The sequence below is a fragment of the Amblyomma mixtum genome, chromosome 2, assembly GCF_055824585.1.
Source record: "Amblyomma mixtum isolate Tamu chromosome 2, ASM5582458v1, whole genome shotgun sequence".
In the NCBI taxonomy this organism is placed as follows: domain Eukaryota; kingdom Metazoa; phylum Arthropoda; class Arachnida; order Ixodida; family Ixodidae; genus Amblyomma; species Amblyomma mixtum.
Genome location: NC_143013.1, coordinates 134228194 through 134242517, shown reverse-complemented (window position 1 = coordinate 134242517; position 14324 = coordinate 134228194). Strand labels below are relative to the sequence as shown.

Here is a 14324-nt window from a genome sequence, read left to right as displayed (position 1 = left end):
TGCCAATCTAATGATTCTATCTGATTCAGTTCCAAGTCTTAGTCCATTCCCTTTCATTCAACAAGCTATTCTAATTTTTGTTCTATCTGGTTATATCCTTATTCAATTTCTATTCGCAATTGCTCCTTTTATTCATTTTTTGTTGAGTCACATATTTTTAATCCGACCGCTGCTTCCCTTCACCGACAACTGGAGAGGGAAATTTTGCTGCCTCCATCGCCGGTGGCAGGTACAGGCTTCGCATAGCAAAGACGACAGGCAGTTTTTGCCTTTATGGCCCTCCTAATTCTCTGACATTAAAACCTACAGCGGCTAACCTGCTGCTTAACACGAGCAATTCAGCGGAAATGCTTCCCCGCGGCGGCATTTCCGCTGCTGTTTGACTTTGCAAGCACCCTATTAATTCGTTAGCACCCGTTCGAGAGAGAGAGAACTTGATTGTCATAGAATGTCGAGATTTTGGGCATGTGGGCCTGGTGTGGCCCCCAGGTGCGGACGACTTCTTGAGCCGGGTAAACGAGTGCCAGTTGGGTGGTCGCTTATGGCCTTGTCAGGAGTTGGTTCCATCCCTCCTCAAGAGGAAGCTGGCAATAAGGTTCGTGGGTGCGGGTTTCCCGCGCAACCCTAGAGGATATGCGCCTGGGTGAAGATATCAAGATATCTCACAGGCTACATTTTTTTTTTAAATCAGTTTACAAGGGTACAAGGGTACAATACGCACAATGCTATTGGACCCATAGCCAAAGGCTAGATTCGGGTCCATCGCAATACTCAACATTATAAATGGGGCACGCGAAGACGAGACATTGCGTTCAGGCAGTGTGTCGTAGAATTCCCCGACTGTGATGAGTGATAGTCTAGAATGGCTAAGGATCGAGTGTGTCTGCAACCTGCGGAGCATGGTGGCTTGTCGGGGTGGGGAGGCAGGAATTGGCGTCTCGCCTCTCTGTGGAGGTTGGTAATTTCGGCAAAGCTCTGGGGAGCCTGGTTCCAAGGGGCAGGCCGCCCGGTTGGTTAGGCCTCTGGCTAGTCGGTCGACCGCCTCGTTTCCAGTTTCCCGCATGGTCGAGTACCCAGACTTGGTTGATCTTATGGTCGGGAGTGCAGCCGCGAAGGATGGGTGCAGCGGGGTGGCTGACAAAACCTGCCGAGTAATTTTGTATCGGTCTTTTGGAGTGCCTTAGGACTGTGCGCGTACGCGGGTAAGCGATGGCTGTTTCTTCCACTGCGATGGGGAAGTGGGCTCGTACGTGACGGTGGTGACGAGAGTGGATTGTGGCGTGGTTGCGCAAGCCATCTATGTTGTAGCATTTTGCCTTGCCGCGTCCACGTATATTCGGTGCTCGTCGGCAAGGTGTGCGACAGCCAGCGCTTAGGCTATGACCTGGCGGCGCATATCATGGCGGCCGGGTAACATGTTTTGGGGGACTGGTTTAATGAAAAAACGGCTATGGACCCCAATCGGAATGGGGGCCGTGGAGTGGACGTCGCCTATTGGGTTGACGTTAAGACGGTCAAGTATTAGCCTACCGTGTTTGGTGCGGGAGAGGTGGTGGATTTGGGTGGTCTTGTGTGCCTCTATCAATCAGCTCTGTGAGTTTGTTGTAGATGCCGAGTCGGAGGAGGTTCTGTGTGCTGGCGTACTGGGGCAGCCCTAGTGCCGCTTTGTACGCTGAATGTAAAATGCTGTTCACAGCTCCTCGTCCTTCCGGCGAAGGGGAAAGTAGCTTGCGTGACAAAGCTTGCGTGAGCCGACTGAGGTCTTCCTCTTTCCTACCTCTGCGGAGGGTGGCGATGCGACGGATGAGGCCATTGATCTGATGGGATGTCGTGCGGAGGCGCTGAATGGCCTCCGAGTTTTGCGTGTTGTTCTGCATTAGAGAGAGAAAGGAATTTTAATGAGGAAAAGGTGGAGAGGCCGGCCGGTGGTGACATAGCCCTTGGATGTGTGTCTGCTTGGCAATTGCGGGTCGGGGACGGGCAGGCGAGCTGGTCTTTCGCTGATGACTAGCAATGCGGAATTCATGGTGGAGCAGGTGAGCCCGTTCGTCTGTACAAAGGCGTAAACTTTGTCAATCGCTCTTTGGAGGCAGCTGGCATTTTCCCGCCAGAGCCGGAGTTGGTCCAGAGGGTAATACCATCGACATATACTGAATACTTACTGTGATGTACGTCTTCCAAGATTGGAGGGAAGCCTCTAATTGCAGTGTAGAAAAGGAACAGATATAGGGCTGCTCCTTGCGTTGTTCCTGGGGTGTCCAAGCTGATCTCGCTGCGGAGGTCTCCAATGTGAATTTCTGCTGAACCGTTATGAAGAAAGTCGGTGATGTAGTTGCAGGTGCGGGTGCCTGTCTTCATTTGTGAGAGGTTTGCGAGGATGGAAGCATGTGACATGTTGGCGAAAGCCTTGCGGACGTCAAGGCCTAGGATGGTTCGTGTAGCTCGGATCGAGGATATCGTGCTGGATTTGCCGCATAATGTCTTCGGTTGAGAGGCCGGTCCTGAAGCCGATCATAGTGGGGAGGGAAGGGAAGGTCATCTTGGTCTATGTGAGTGTGGAGTCTGTTGAGTATGACGTGTTCCATGACCTTTCCCAGGCAAGACGTTTAGTAGGCGGCTGCTCAGTCGACTGTCAGGACACAAACAAGGGGCAGTGAGGCCTGATGCTTCTCTCTTACGGTTGCAGTGCATAAGAACACGTGTTGCGTACATCTGGCGATGATGTTCGGTTTTACCACTCACTCTAACGGCTTCAGGTTATGCCTCACGTTCTGCTGGACGCTGTCATTGCCGACGCTTCTTCTGAGGCTCTCGAGCACGGCGAATCTCGCCTGCTGACACCAACTCATCCTTCCGCGTCCTCTGCTCTGAGCGGCAAAGACGACGAAGCGGCTATGGGCGCGTGAGGAGCGCTCGTGCTGCGTGCTGTGACGGATGACATGTTGGCCATCGCGGGTGAGCTCCCTATAAAAGCTCGCTATAAAGTCATTGCTGATAGAAAGCAACCTTTTTGCATTTAAGGACTTCAAATACTGTCGTTAGCAGCCGTGTCGGCAGATGTGTCCGCGTTTCGGCGTCACTACTTAAAAAAACTGTGTCGAGGCAGGGAATCGAACCAGGGCCTTTGGCATTTGAAGTGGAGACGCTACCACTCCGCCACGAAGGCTCGGAGTTTGGGCATGAATAAAGGCGCATCTAGTGAATGCATGGGTTTCATAAATGAAATAAAAGAAATAAAAAGAGACAGAAATAAGAAAAAAGAACAAAAATAACCAAATAACAATAAGAAAAGAAACAAAAATAAAAATAAAATAGAAAATAAAATATGAAAGATAAGAAAATAAAAAAACAGAGCGCCAGGAAACGTTTTCGCCTTGCAGCACTTTAGAGAGCCAAAGCGCCTCCTGAATTTTTTTCTTTGGTGGGCAAGATATTGCGATTTGTACGCAACGGTGGTTTCCACGAGTTGCTACGCGGACGAAGAAGTTATCTTAAAAGGGTACTTCGAAAGTTTCAGTATAACAAACCAGTCCCTTACAGGCTCAAAGATCACATACGAAAGCTACAAAAGCAAATCATGCGAAATTCCTCAAAACAGGTTCTACCACAGGACACAGGACACAGTCTTTTCTCTTCACCAGCCATTGCGTGTGCCGCAACATGGCTGCCCACAAGACGTTCCGGATAAAACAGAAGCTCGCAAAGAAGATCAAGCAGAACCGGCCCATTCCCCAGTGGATTAGGATGAGGACAGGAAATTCCATCCGCTACAATGCCAAGAGGCGTCACTAGCGCCGCACCAAGCTCAAGCTTAAGGGGAGCATCATGGCCAGGCCAAGCCGTGGGGAGTGGGCTGCTTGAACCCTTCATCGTGTGCAACCCCGATTCATCTCATCTTGGATGCCACCTCGATTAGGATGATCGGAAATAAACTGCTCTTACTTACAGTTGACCTGAGTGCGCTAACTGCGAGTTGGCCGACTGCGCGTTTCGATGATTGCAAAATGAGCGCTCGTGTCTTTTTTTTTGTCTAACTCTTCCAAAACGTGCTTCATGCTGTCCATCAACACCACCGGGACTTGTCTTGCAGCCTCAACAATTCCAGCGAGGACTTCACCATCTTGGTTACGCCAACACTGATATGTGAGGAAACCCGTTAACGGTGTTTTGCTTAGGTCATGCCGTGGCACAAACGAACAAAATATTAAAAATATTTGTCACCAACAAAACACAAACTGCCTCGGACATAACGCGGCATAAACAAACAAAATGCCATAGTTATATTTGACTAAAAAACAAGCCAATAAAACAGTAATTTCTCCTTCACAAGAAAACGCAACAGTACATCACCTTTCAAGTGATTGTATCAGAACGCGGTAAAGAACCCGTATAAAAATGCGACACAGTTTCAATCATCTACCCATAAATAAAGGAAAAGTTAACAGCTTCAACGAAAGCCTTGATTGTTGATTGCAATTGCAGCCAACAATCAATTTATTTTGCATGGCTTGCAATAGAGCTTACCAGCACAGCGACGTAAGATAGAGGTACGTATGTACATCGCACACCATACGCCTGAGTATGACCTGAAGTGTGCAACGCGCTCTGCGGCGTAGATCTCCCTATGCCTGAGCGCCCGGCAGAGCACCGAAATAACACGTACGACTCACACACACTTTAAAAATGCGCGTTTTAAAGGAACCCTGAAATGATGTTGATGGTCACATTATTATACGACAAATCTGTGGAGATGATCTTTGGGATTATTCAAGTCAAATTTAACAGAGATGTGCGTGGACCCTTAGTTAAGGAATATTTTTTCATTAATTGCTGCTCTTGACGGATGAAGGCTACACCTCAGCAGGCATCCTGAGCCGTCCCTTTCCCCCTTGACGTAGAGTGGTGGATCTGGGTGAGCATTCTGTTTGGCATGCGCAATTGATGTGGGCGGGATGGGGCGCCGCAGGGTGCTGTGCAGACCCAACCTGTTTCCTTAATTTTTTTTTTACGGCGCATCACCATGTACGGGTTGAGAGGAAGAGCATCATTTTTAATGGGCGATATCTTTGGTGTTTTAAGCTATAGCTTAAAATTCTTGCGGTGCGGTAATGAGTGATCGGATATTGATTGCTCGCGCGCTTTGCCTAACCTCACTAAATATCATTCCATGGTCCCTTTCAAACTAGATGTATGTTTTAAGAGACAAAGAGAGCAATTTAATTAGCAATATGGATAAGAGAGTTAAACTAGCCGAAGGTCTACACAAATCTACACAGTAGCCAAGTCAGAAAGGCAGTCGAGCACAGTAATGGGACATCACGTCAGTAACGAAAGAGGCAGTAAAGAAAACTGTACGAGAAATGCAAAAGGGGAAAGCGGCTGGAGAGTATCAGGTAACAGCAGATGTGGTGAAGGACGGACGGGAGAATGTGCAAGAAAATTAGCCACCCTGTATACGCAATTCCTTATGGCCTCGAGCGTACCACGAGCTTGGAAGGACCCTAACATTCCCTTAATTAATAAGAAAGGAGACGTCAAGGACATGAAAAATTACAGACCGATCAGCTTATTGTCCCTGGCCTATAAGGTATCTACTAAGGTAATCGCTAATAGAGCCAGGACAACCTTAGACTTCAATGAACCAAATGATCAGGCAGGCTTTCTTGAAGGATACTCGACAGTAGACCATATTCACACTATCAACCAGGTGACAGAGAAATGCGCAAAATATTACCAACCCCTATGTATAGCCTTCATTCATTACGAGAAAGCATTTGACTAGGTGTAAACCTCCACTGTCATGCAGGCATTGCGGAATCAGGTTGTAGAAAAGTCTTATGTGAAAGTACTGGAATATATTTATAACGACTGCACAGCTACTATAGTTCTCCATAAAGTGAGCAATAAAATTCCAATAGACAACGGTGTTAGGCAGGGAGACACGATCCCGTCAATGCTATTCACCGTCTGTTTACAGGTATCAGCATATCAAGGCCTGGACTGGAAGGAGTTGGGGATAAATGTTAATGCAGGATTCCTTAGTAATCTGCGATTCGCTGATGATATCGCCCTTAGTAAGTCACTCAGGAAATGAACTGCAAAGTATGTTCAATAAGTCAGGCAGGCAGAGATGAACGGCAGGTCTAAAAGTTAACATCCAGAAAACCAAAGTATTGTTCAACGCCAGGGAACAGCAGTTCACAACTGGTAGCGAGGTGCTAGAAGTGGTAAGAGAATACGTCTAGTTAGGGCAGCGGGCGACCACTGACCCGGACAATGAGAGGGAAATAACGAGAAGAATAAGACTGGGGTGGAGCGCTTATGGAAAGTTCTTTCAGATCATGAATGGCAGTTTGCCATTATTTCTCAAGAGAAAAATATAAAGCAGTTGTATCCTACCAGCACTCATCTACATGGAGGCTAACGAAATGGGCTCAGCTCAAGTTAAGGACAACGCAGGAAGCTGTGGAAAGAAAAATGATAGGTGTAACGTTAAGAGATCGGAAGAGGGCGGAGGCGGTGAGAGAACAAACGCGGGTTAATGACATCCTAGTCGAAATCAAGAGGAAGAAAGAACAGTATTAATTGGTGAGACATGGGAGAGGCGTTTGCCCTGTAGTCGGCATAGTTAGGCTGGTGATTATGGTCCCTTTAAGGCGCTGATGTGGGGCACGCTCTACGGATTTTTTAATGTCAGTGTTAAGCAGCAAGTTCAGGATCCCACGTTCCGTGATCACGACGTCGGGCATTTAATAAGGCCTGCTCCAGAGCCGAACTTGGGCGTGAAGAGAGAGATTGAAAGTATGAATTGAAAGAATAATGCAGTCGTTAATCTTCATTTTAGTGACGATGAGCTTTGAAAGGCAACGCCAAAATTTCTACAGCTGATGCGTCATAAAATCTGTTAGCGTACGTGGTGGAGAAAACTTTTTGTGGCGGATGTAATCTCGGCTTCAAGTTTCTGAGATGGATGTCTAATGCTAGCTCTATTAGTTCTGCGCCGGCGAATGCTTTGTAATCTCCTTTTAGGGGGAATATTGCTACGCCTTACCCATAGGGATTTACGCTTGTTTTTCTTTAATTTTACTCTAACAAATTTGTATTCGCAGTGTTTGACTGTTTCTTTGAATTTTAGCCATTGATCGTGAACGCCAACTGAATAGGCAGCCAAGAAGTCTTTGTAAGCTGTCTGCAGGCTATCTATGATACTAAAATCGCGTGCTTGTTATTTTTCACAACCAGATGTATTGTTCGTATCTTTAGGACTCGAAAGTTAGAAGCCCATAGTAAGGCTAACATGTTGTGCTCTAAAATACCTTTGTCCAAGCTAAGTTCAGCCGTTGGATTCCCAGAAACGATGGCAAGGTCTATTTTTAAGGTCGTTCTCCTTGAGCTCGAGTTGGTTTCGTAACGATTTGCGTAAGTGAAAAGTTGAATATATTGTTCAATAGCAGCTCGTAGTTAACGGTCTTTATTACTTGTAGTTAAATCGTTCTAGTCTATTCCAGGCGAGTAAAAATCACCTGTCAGTACCAGCATAGTACGACGAGTCACCCTGCGAAAACGATAATCATGAAGCTGCAAAAGATAATCAGTGGAAACGTTTGGTTTCTTATAAATTTCTTCGATCGATCAAGTCATGTTACAGTGCACGAGGCACTCATGATCTGCTATGCCCTCCTCTTAATTGAATGGTAAACCCTCTTTTATTGCGACTGCTACGCCTTCCGACCGTCATGGTCGGAAGGAACTAGAGTATGACAGAGGTACGATCTCAGAATTGTGTACGTCTGAATGAAACCATGTTTCGCTAATAACTGCAATGTTAGGAATGTAAAGCAATGCGAGTTCTTCTAACTTGTCATGGGACATCATCGCGCAACTTTTGCACATCTCGAAGAATGCTCCATCTATCTAGCCCCTAAAAAGGTCCTACTAAGGCAGTGTGGCTGCGAGGGTTCGCTATTAAGCGTGTCGCTATATACCTTACCGGTTGTAGTAGGTGGCCACGAATCCTCCGCCCAGCCCGCACCGGTGGGGCATCACGACGCACACGCAGAGCATAGTGGCCACCGCGGCGTCGCCCACCGTGCCGTTCAGGGCGAACATCTTCCTGCGTGTCGCCGCATCGCGAATAGTGCACCCTTCGTGGGAATTGTTTTCAGGGGCTCTTCTGACAGGAATAAAGAGGGACTGCTCTGTACAGCGTTGCTGCATGACTATATTTTAAAGAAGGCCATGCAAGGTTGGCACTGTGGAGGCGAAAGGACGAGCGGACACCAACACCTGTGCGCATTTTTCTAATTTCTAATGGCGCACTCCGGTCGGCACTCCGATGGGGTCCGGTCGCTGAGCAAGGAAACCGAAGAGCGTGTCTCAGTGGGCGAATTGGATTCATATCCTGGTTTCTGATTGTACAGGTAAGGATATCTTGTCGCTTCGCAGATTCCCACAGCTGCTCCGGATCGGCGATTGGCCGTTAGTAATATCACGCGATCGTCGACTGTTCGCTTGATCAGCGCCGTATATGACGGAGCGCATCGAACTCGTCGAATAAGGTATTACTTAGTAACTAGACTGCACTTCTATGTGAAAGGAGTTAATTAAAAAAAAGGTTGAAAAACGCCAACGGGCGAAGCACCCTAAACAGAGTCGTGCTAGAAGTGCTAGAAGTGGAAGGAAATAGAGGCGGAATAAGTGAGCATAAATATATGCAGTGGTGACAAATCTGCCTCATTTGTTTCAAGCAGCAGAGGCTGCATGGCTGTCCAAATAAATATGAAGTCACTGCTGTTGTGTCTAAATGGCTTGCGGAGCGCCCCCCCCCCCCCCCCCTTCTTATATTTTGTCTCACTTACGTCCCTTCCTTCTACCTACCGTCTCCCTGCCCCTTTGTTTGCTGTGTGCTGCAGCTTGGTTGCTTGCGAATAAAAATAATTGTTGTCGCTGACATTTTTTTCATTCCGCGTTTGTCCCTGGCATGAATCAAATATCGCTACACCACATGCTGCTTCTACTGACTTTATGTATCATTACAAAAAGCTGTATAACCTCACAGTGTGCAGTGCATTATAATCTCCAGGGAAACATTACAGGCACGAGTAACACTACGCCTCATCCCAGCGCTCCTCTGCCTTTTTGAGAGGCCTGTACAGGGGGTGGGGTAGTGGCCGTGCAAATTTTGGTAGAGGAGGGAAATCTCTCGGAAAGTAATAGCAGGGGTGAGTTCCTCGTCCTGCGCTGGTTGTAGGTGAGGCGATGTCTGGTGAGGGAGTGCGCGGGCGGCAGAACCAGCTGTCTCATTCCCATCAATGCCTACAAGCGCTGAGGCCCACACAATGATACTGTGTTCGGCAGTACTAAAGCATTTCAATACGACATTCTCAGGCGAGTGCCCACATTCTGAGGAGGTGTTTGCGGACACCTGTCACATGGTGCAGGCTTGCCCCTCAAATCCTACCTTCCCACCCCATCCCCATCCTACCCGAGAGGACTAGGAGGCTGCCCTGCTCGGTTCCTCCGACCTCCAGCCCCAACAAGCCCTGCTAGCTCGAGCCCGGGTCTCCGCGGAAGCCACGGTGATTCCGGACTAGGGACCCCACACTTGAATTTGTAAGGGTCAGACCCAAAATCATCTCTGTAGATAGTTTGAGTTTACCACCACCACTGGCGTGCCAAGCGTACCGATAAAAGTTGCTTATGTAACTCGTGATGATGCACTGTTTTTTGTGGACCTTTGAGGAATAAACCCAGAAATAATAAAGCTCCATTGTAGATCCGCTTAGCCACTTCGGCTACATCCACGCGAATGTAGCGATAATAATTCAATTTGTCGGCGCGGCTACCACGACTACTGCGACGCCGGCCATTAAATGCGCCACTCTTCTTACCAATGATGACTTGTGCAGCGCCACCACGCGCCGTCGCGCCCTGTCGACACTGGCCTTAGCCGACACCGGCGGGGTCACACCGAACGGTGCCTGTGAGGAGCACACTACCCAATATTCTAGTTCTTTGTGTTATCACATCGTGGGAGATTAAAATTCTGGTGGGCTGCAGAATCGTCTTTTCTTGGCCTAGTAGGTTTTTCATGCTTTAGGTGTTAGCAGCGCACACAAAACAAGGACGGACAGAAAAGGGAACGAAACAGAGCAGCTCTCGCGAGGCTCGTGAGAAGTCACAGCAGGTTTAAGGGAAGCGGTCAATAGATGTTTTCTGAAGTTTTGACCCTCTTAAGTTTCTGTCGCGTTCGGCTGTTGAGGCCAAGGTCGCGGGATCGAGACCCCTCCGGGGCGGCAGCACTTTGACGGAGGCATAAGGCAAAAGAAACCCGTGTGTTGCGCGATCTCAGCGCATCACCAGGGGACAGAAATTACTACTACAGTGTCTCTCATAGCCAAGGAGAGGGTCGACTCGCGGGCTCATTGGTTCATGTTGAATGGTACGACGCAAGAGCGCTGACAGACGGGACGGAAGAAGAAGAGACAGACGCATGTGTCTGTCTCTTCTTCCGTCCCGTCCGTCAGCGCTTTTTCGTCGTACCATTCTCTCACAGCCCACGTGTAGCCCGGAACATCTAAAACATACACCATTTTCTCAAGTCTTCTCTTGTGTTGTGGTAATTTTCTTGATGTTCGTTATGCGCCTCCACCAAATGTGCCTCTAACGGACACATTATTTTTAAATGGTGCAAAATTAGACTTTTAGTACCCGTGCTGCCACCTCTCGACAAACCAAGAAAATGCGTTGGACGAGTCCTACTCGACTTAAACAGGACACAGAATGCCAGAAAACAAACTGGACTCGTCATGAGCCAGAAATGACAGTCGGATATGACGAGCCTGGCTCGTCCAAGTCCGATGGAAGTTAAACAGCAAAATAAATACCCGGCAACCTCGGTGCATTGGCTGGCACTGGATACCGCGGCCCAGTCTCGATAGACACCCATGACTGTGGGGGACACGAAGCGTGGCTGGCGCTCCACTTTGTAGGGCAGCCCGGAGAGAAAGAAGGTGGCCACCGCGGTTGCCACGACCACCACCACCACCGCGGCCAGGAACAGTGACACGGCCGTCACGGTGACGCGATTACCGCACGCCGGCTTGAACTGCTCGTCAGTTCGCTGGGAGGCGTAACGGCTTGTCTGGCGGCTGCGAGCAGAACGGAAACACGAGAACAGGCCGGCAGCGAATACCGAAATTTAAACTTGCGCCATCCACCCGGCCGCTTTTTTAATCTACTGACGTCATCCGCGTGATGTCAGCCACGTCATCCAGGTATGCCAGCCACACATCCTCTCTGCCCTGCATATTCCGCAGCCATTACAAATTTGCAGGTCGCAGGAAAATTTAGATTATTTATAGCTGGACTTCTTTCCCCATGTAGTTCTGATTTGAGAAGCCTAACGGTATTTGTGACAGCATGAGTATGTTTTGACATCATGTGAGGCATGCACAAAATTTAAGCGGCGCTTAACGCATTACGCATTTACAGTGATCATGCATTAGAAGTCTTTGTGCAATATTCCAACAAGCACACAATGCGGGCCCCCGTGGGCCCCACATGGGCAAGTGTTGCTAGAGCATCCCTTCTAGCATTATACGTCGGCCCTTATGAAAATAAGTGGGCAAGCCCAATTTCGGCTTGGCACTTTAAATCCTACGTGGCTCCCATAACGACTTTTTGGGCCTAACTCAGTCCACATTCCTCTATGTAGCCCACATCGGTCCCTTGTCGGGTACTTGAGAGCAGGCACAACATGAATGTGGGCTCTATGTGAGAAGAACCTCGCCAGGATAATTGGGGCTGCCCAAAGAAAACCGCTGTAGGTCCCATTCTGGCAGTGGCGGGGCTGGAAAAAGGCCGTGTCCACGAGCTTCCCAGATTGGTCCCATTTAGATTACTTGAGGGCAGGTGCAAATATAAATATTGGCTCTGAGCGGGGAAAAACCTGCTCAAATTTTTATCATGTTTGTCATTTTTGTTCGCCCACCTGCTATGGTCCCTGATGGGAATGGCAGTATTGTAAATAACCTCGTCAAGCTTAACGGGGCTGCACACACAAACCCGCTCAGGTCCCACACCGGCTGTGGCAAGTCTGAAAAGAGGGTGTGCCCACAATGTTTTGTTGTAGGGCACTTGAGGGCAGGTGCGAAACAAACTGTGCGAGAAAACCTCATCAGGCCTAACTGGGGCTGCCCACACAAAACCGCGCTAGGTTCCATGTCAGCCGCGGCGGGGATTGAAGCCGGGCGTGCCCACTAGCTTCTCACATCATTTTGCAGCACGGCATTTTAAGTCAGGCGCGACATAAATCTCGGTTTTATGTCGCTCACTTCTGGCAGTGAGGGATTAATAAGGCACTGGGAAAGAACTAACGTGCCGCTATTATCCGGACTACACGTGATCATATCGTGCTATGAAGGACCTCGTTCACAGAGAAAAATAGAAAATAATAGCGCCACCTGGGTCTTTAAAAGCGCAGAAATTATTTATAGCACACCCTCGTTCCGCAGAAAGAGGAGTAATGTGATAGATCTACACTAGCGCCGCTCGCTTCAGTGTAGCAGCTCGCGCCCAACATAGTGAATGAATTTCGCTGGGTATATTGGAGTAGCCGGGTGCAGAAACCTATTAGGGAGTTGGGGATGTGGCGAGGGGAAGGGTAGAGGTGTACAGGATATACGGCGTTCGGTCACGACTCGTTGCCTTTTCCACGCCTGTCGGCGGCCTTATCTAAGAGTAGACCGCCCATCATCGGCGGATGCACGGACGATGGTGATGACGGCGCCATTGTTTCGCCGAGTGTGACCTATAGAGCTGTCGCTTAAAGTTAATTATTCACGGGGGAGCATTTACAGGCACTTCCTGGAGGGGATGACCTTATTTGCACAATGCATGTGTTGAACTTCATTGGGTAGATAGCGTGGGGACAGTGTAACCTTCCCAAAAAACTTCCTGTTCAGATGAAATGGCGACTGTCCCCCGCCGTTTTCCCCTTTAAAATCGCAAATGTCACTTGCTGGTGACTCTGCAGAGCTGCATCTAACTACCTACATGACCGTAAAAGCAGCTCTAAACAAATTCCAGCAAGGTTTTGTTCTCACAGAGAGCAATTTCGCACTGTGACTACTGCACCGATACGAGACAGTGACTCCGGTAGTGACGCTGGGACTTTTACATTATTGAACCGCGAAAAGCCTGGTACTGCTGCATGTCAGGCTAACCGAAATATTACGTATATCCCGATTTTGGGCCCAGCGAAAACTCTCATGGCCAAGTTATGCCCCAGCGCAGGTTTGTGGGCAGTGCATTGTGTTGTTCTTTTAGCAAACATGTGTTGCTCATGATACGAAGGCTGCTGGTTCAAGTCAGATTGCTAACTGTAGCATCTAGCACTGAAGACCACCAGGCATTTTTGGAAACCGAATATTTGAGTTCAGCGCACCTGCGGTCGCTGAAGCCGCGGTACACTCCGGTCAACCTCGGCGTGCTCAAGCGGCCCGCACTCCACCTTCCGAGGCGTGTCCTGGACGGGCTGGAAGAAGGCGAATGAAAGCCACCGGTCGTGGTGAGCCCACTCGCTGGTGAAAAGGCCCCGGACAGCGGAGAACTGGCGCCAGAGGTCAGGTCTGGTGGCACGTCTGCAGGCCTTCGGTGGCGGCTGTGGTGGTGCAGCTTCCTCTTCTCCTCCGGTCGCTGCTTCATTTCCAGCTAATGTTGTTGTCGCTTTGTTGTTGCCTCAAAAACGATGTCACATACCCACGGGCGAGGGGGGACTGGCCAGGGTTTGGTGCACACCCAAACATCTGCTTGATGCTTCTTCTTCTTAACGTCAGTAAACATGGCACATACCCAGGCGATGGCATTGGCCAAGGTAAAGGAAGTATTTGTGCAAACAAAAAAATAAAAGGCCTGAGGCAACAAAGTAGAATAGTGGAATGACTGAAACTAAAAAAATATATATTAATTGCTGAAAAAATTAAATGAATTAAACAAATTGGATGTGCCAGGAATATAACAAAATACACTTTTTGGACATGCGGCAGAATTTCTGATACAGTTAACCAAGTAACCGACCAGCTGCAATATTGTAATCATGAAGGTAAAATCACGTGGCGCTCGCACCGAACGAGAGAAGAACTGGTAGAGACAAAGGCAGTCCTAACCTCGAGAGAGGGACCTCCAAATGCTGCTTTCTCTGAAATGCGAACCGCTGCCAAGAGAGGAAGAAATGGTCTATTGTTTCAGCTTCTCCGCATGAGTTAAAAATGTTTGCCGTAGCGAACCCGCATCTGCATAAGTACAAATTGAGGTGGAGGGTT

General features: G+C 48.6%; 1 protein-coding gene and 1 pseudogene across 1 annotated transcript in view; one reads left to right on the top strand and one right to left on the bottom strand.

Annotated features, from left to right (window-relative positions):
• The window catches only part of LOC149360967 (scoloptoxin SSD14-like), a 67956-nt gene extending 54249 nt beyond the window's left edge, over positions 1-13707 (bottom strand). Inside the window, exons 1-3 of the mRNA XM_089567963.1 lie at positions 13448-13707; positions 10887-11150; positions 7991-8113 (exon numbers count right to left, since the gene is read on the bottom strand). Coding sequence (XP_089424089.1) covers positions 7991-8113; positions 10887-11150; positions 13448-13707 — 647 coding nt within the window. The remainder of the gene's footprint in view (positions 1-7990; positions 8114-10886; positions 11151-13447) is intronic.
• On the top strand, positions 3631-3920 carry LOC149360968 (large ribosomal subunit protein eL39 pseudogene; annotated as a pseudogene).
• Positions 13708-14324: the final 617 nt, after the last annotated feature.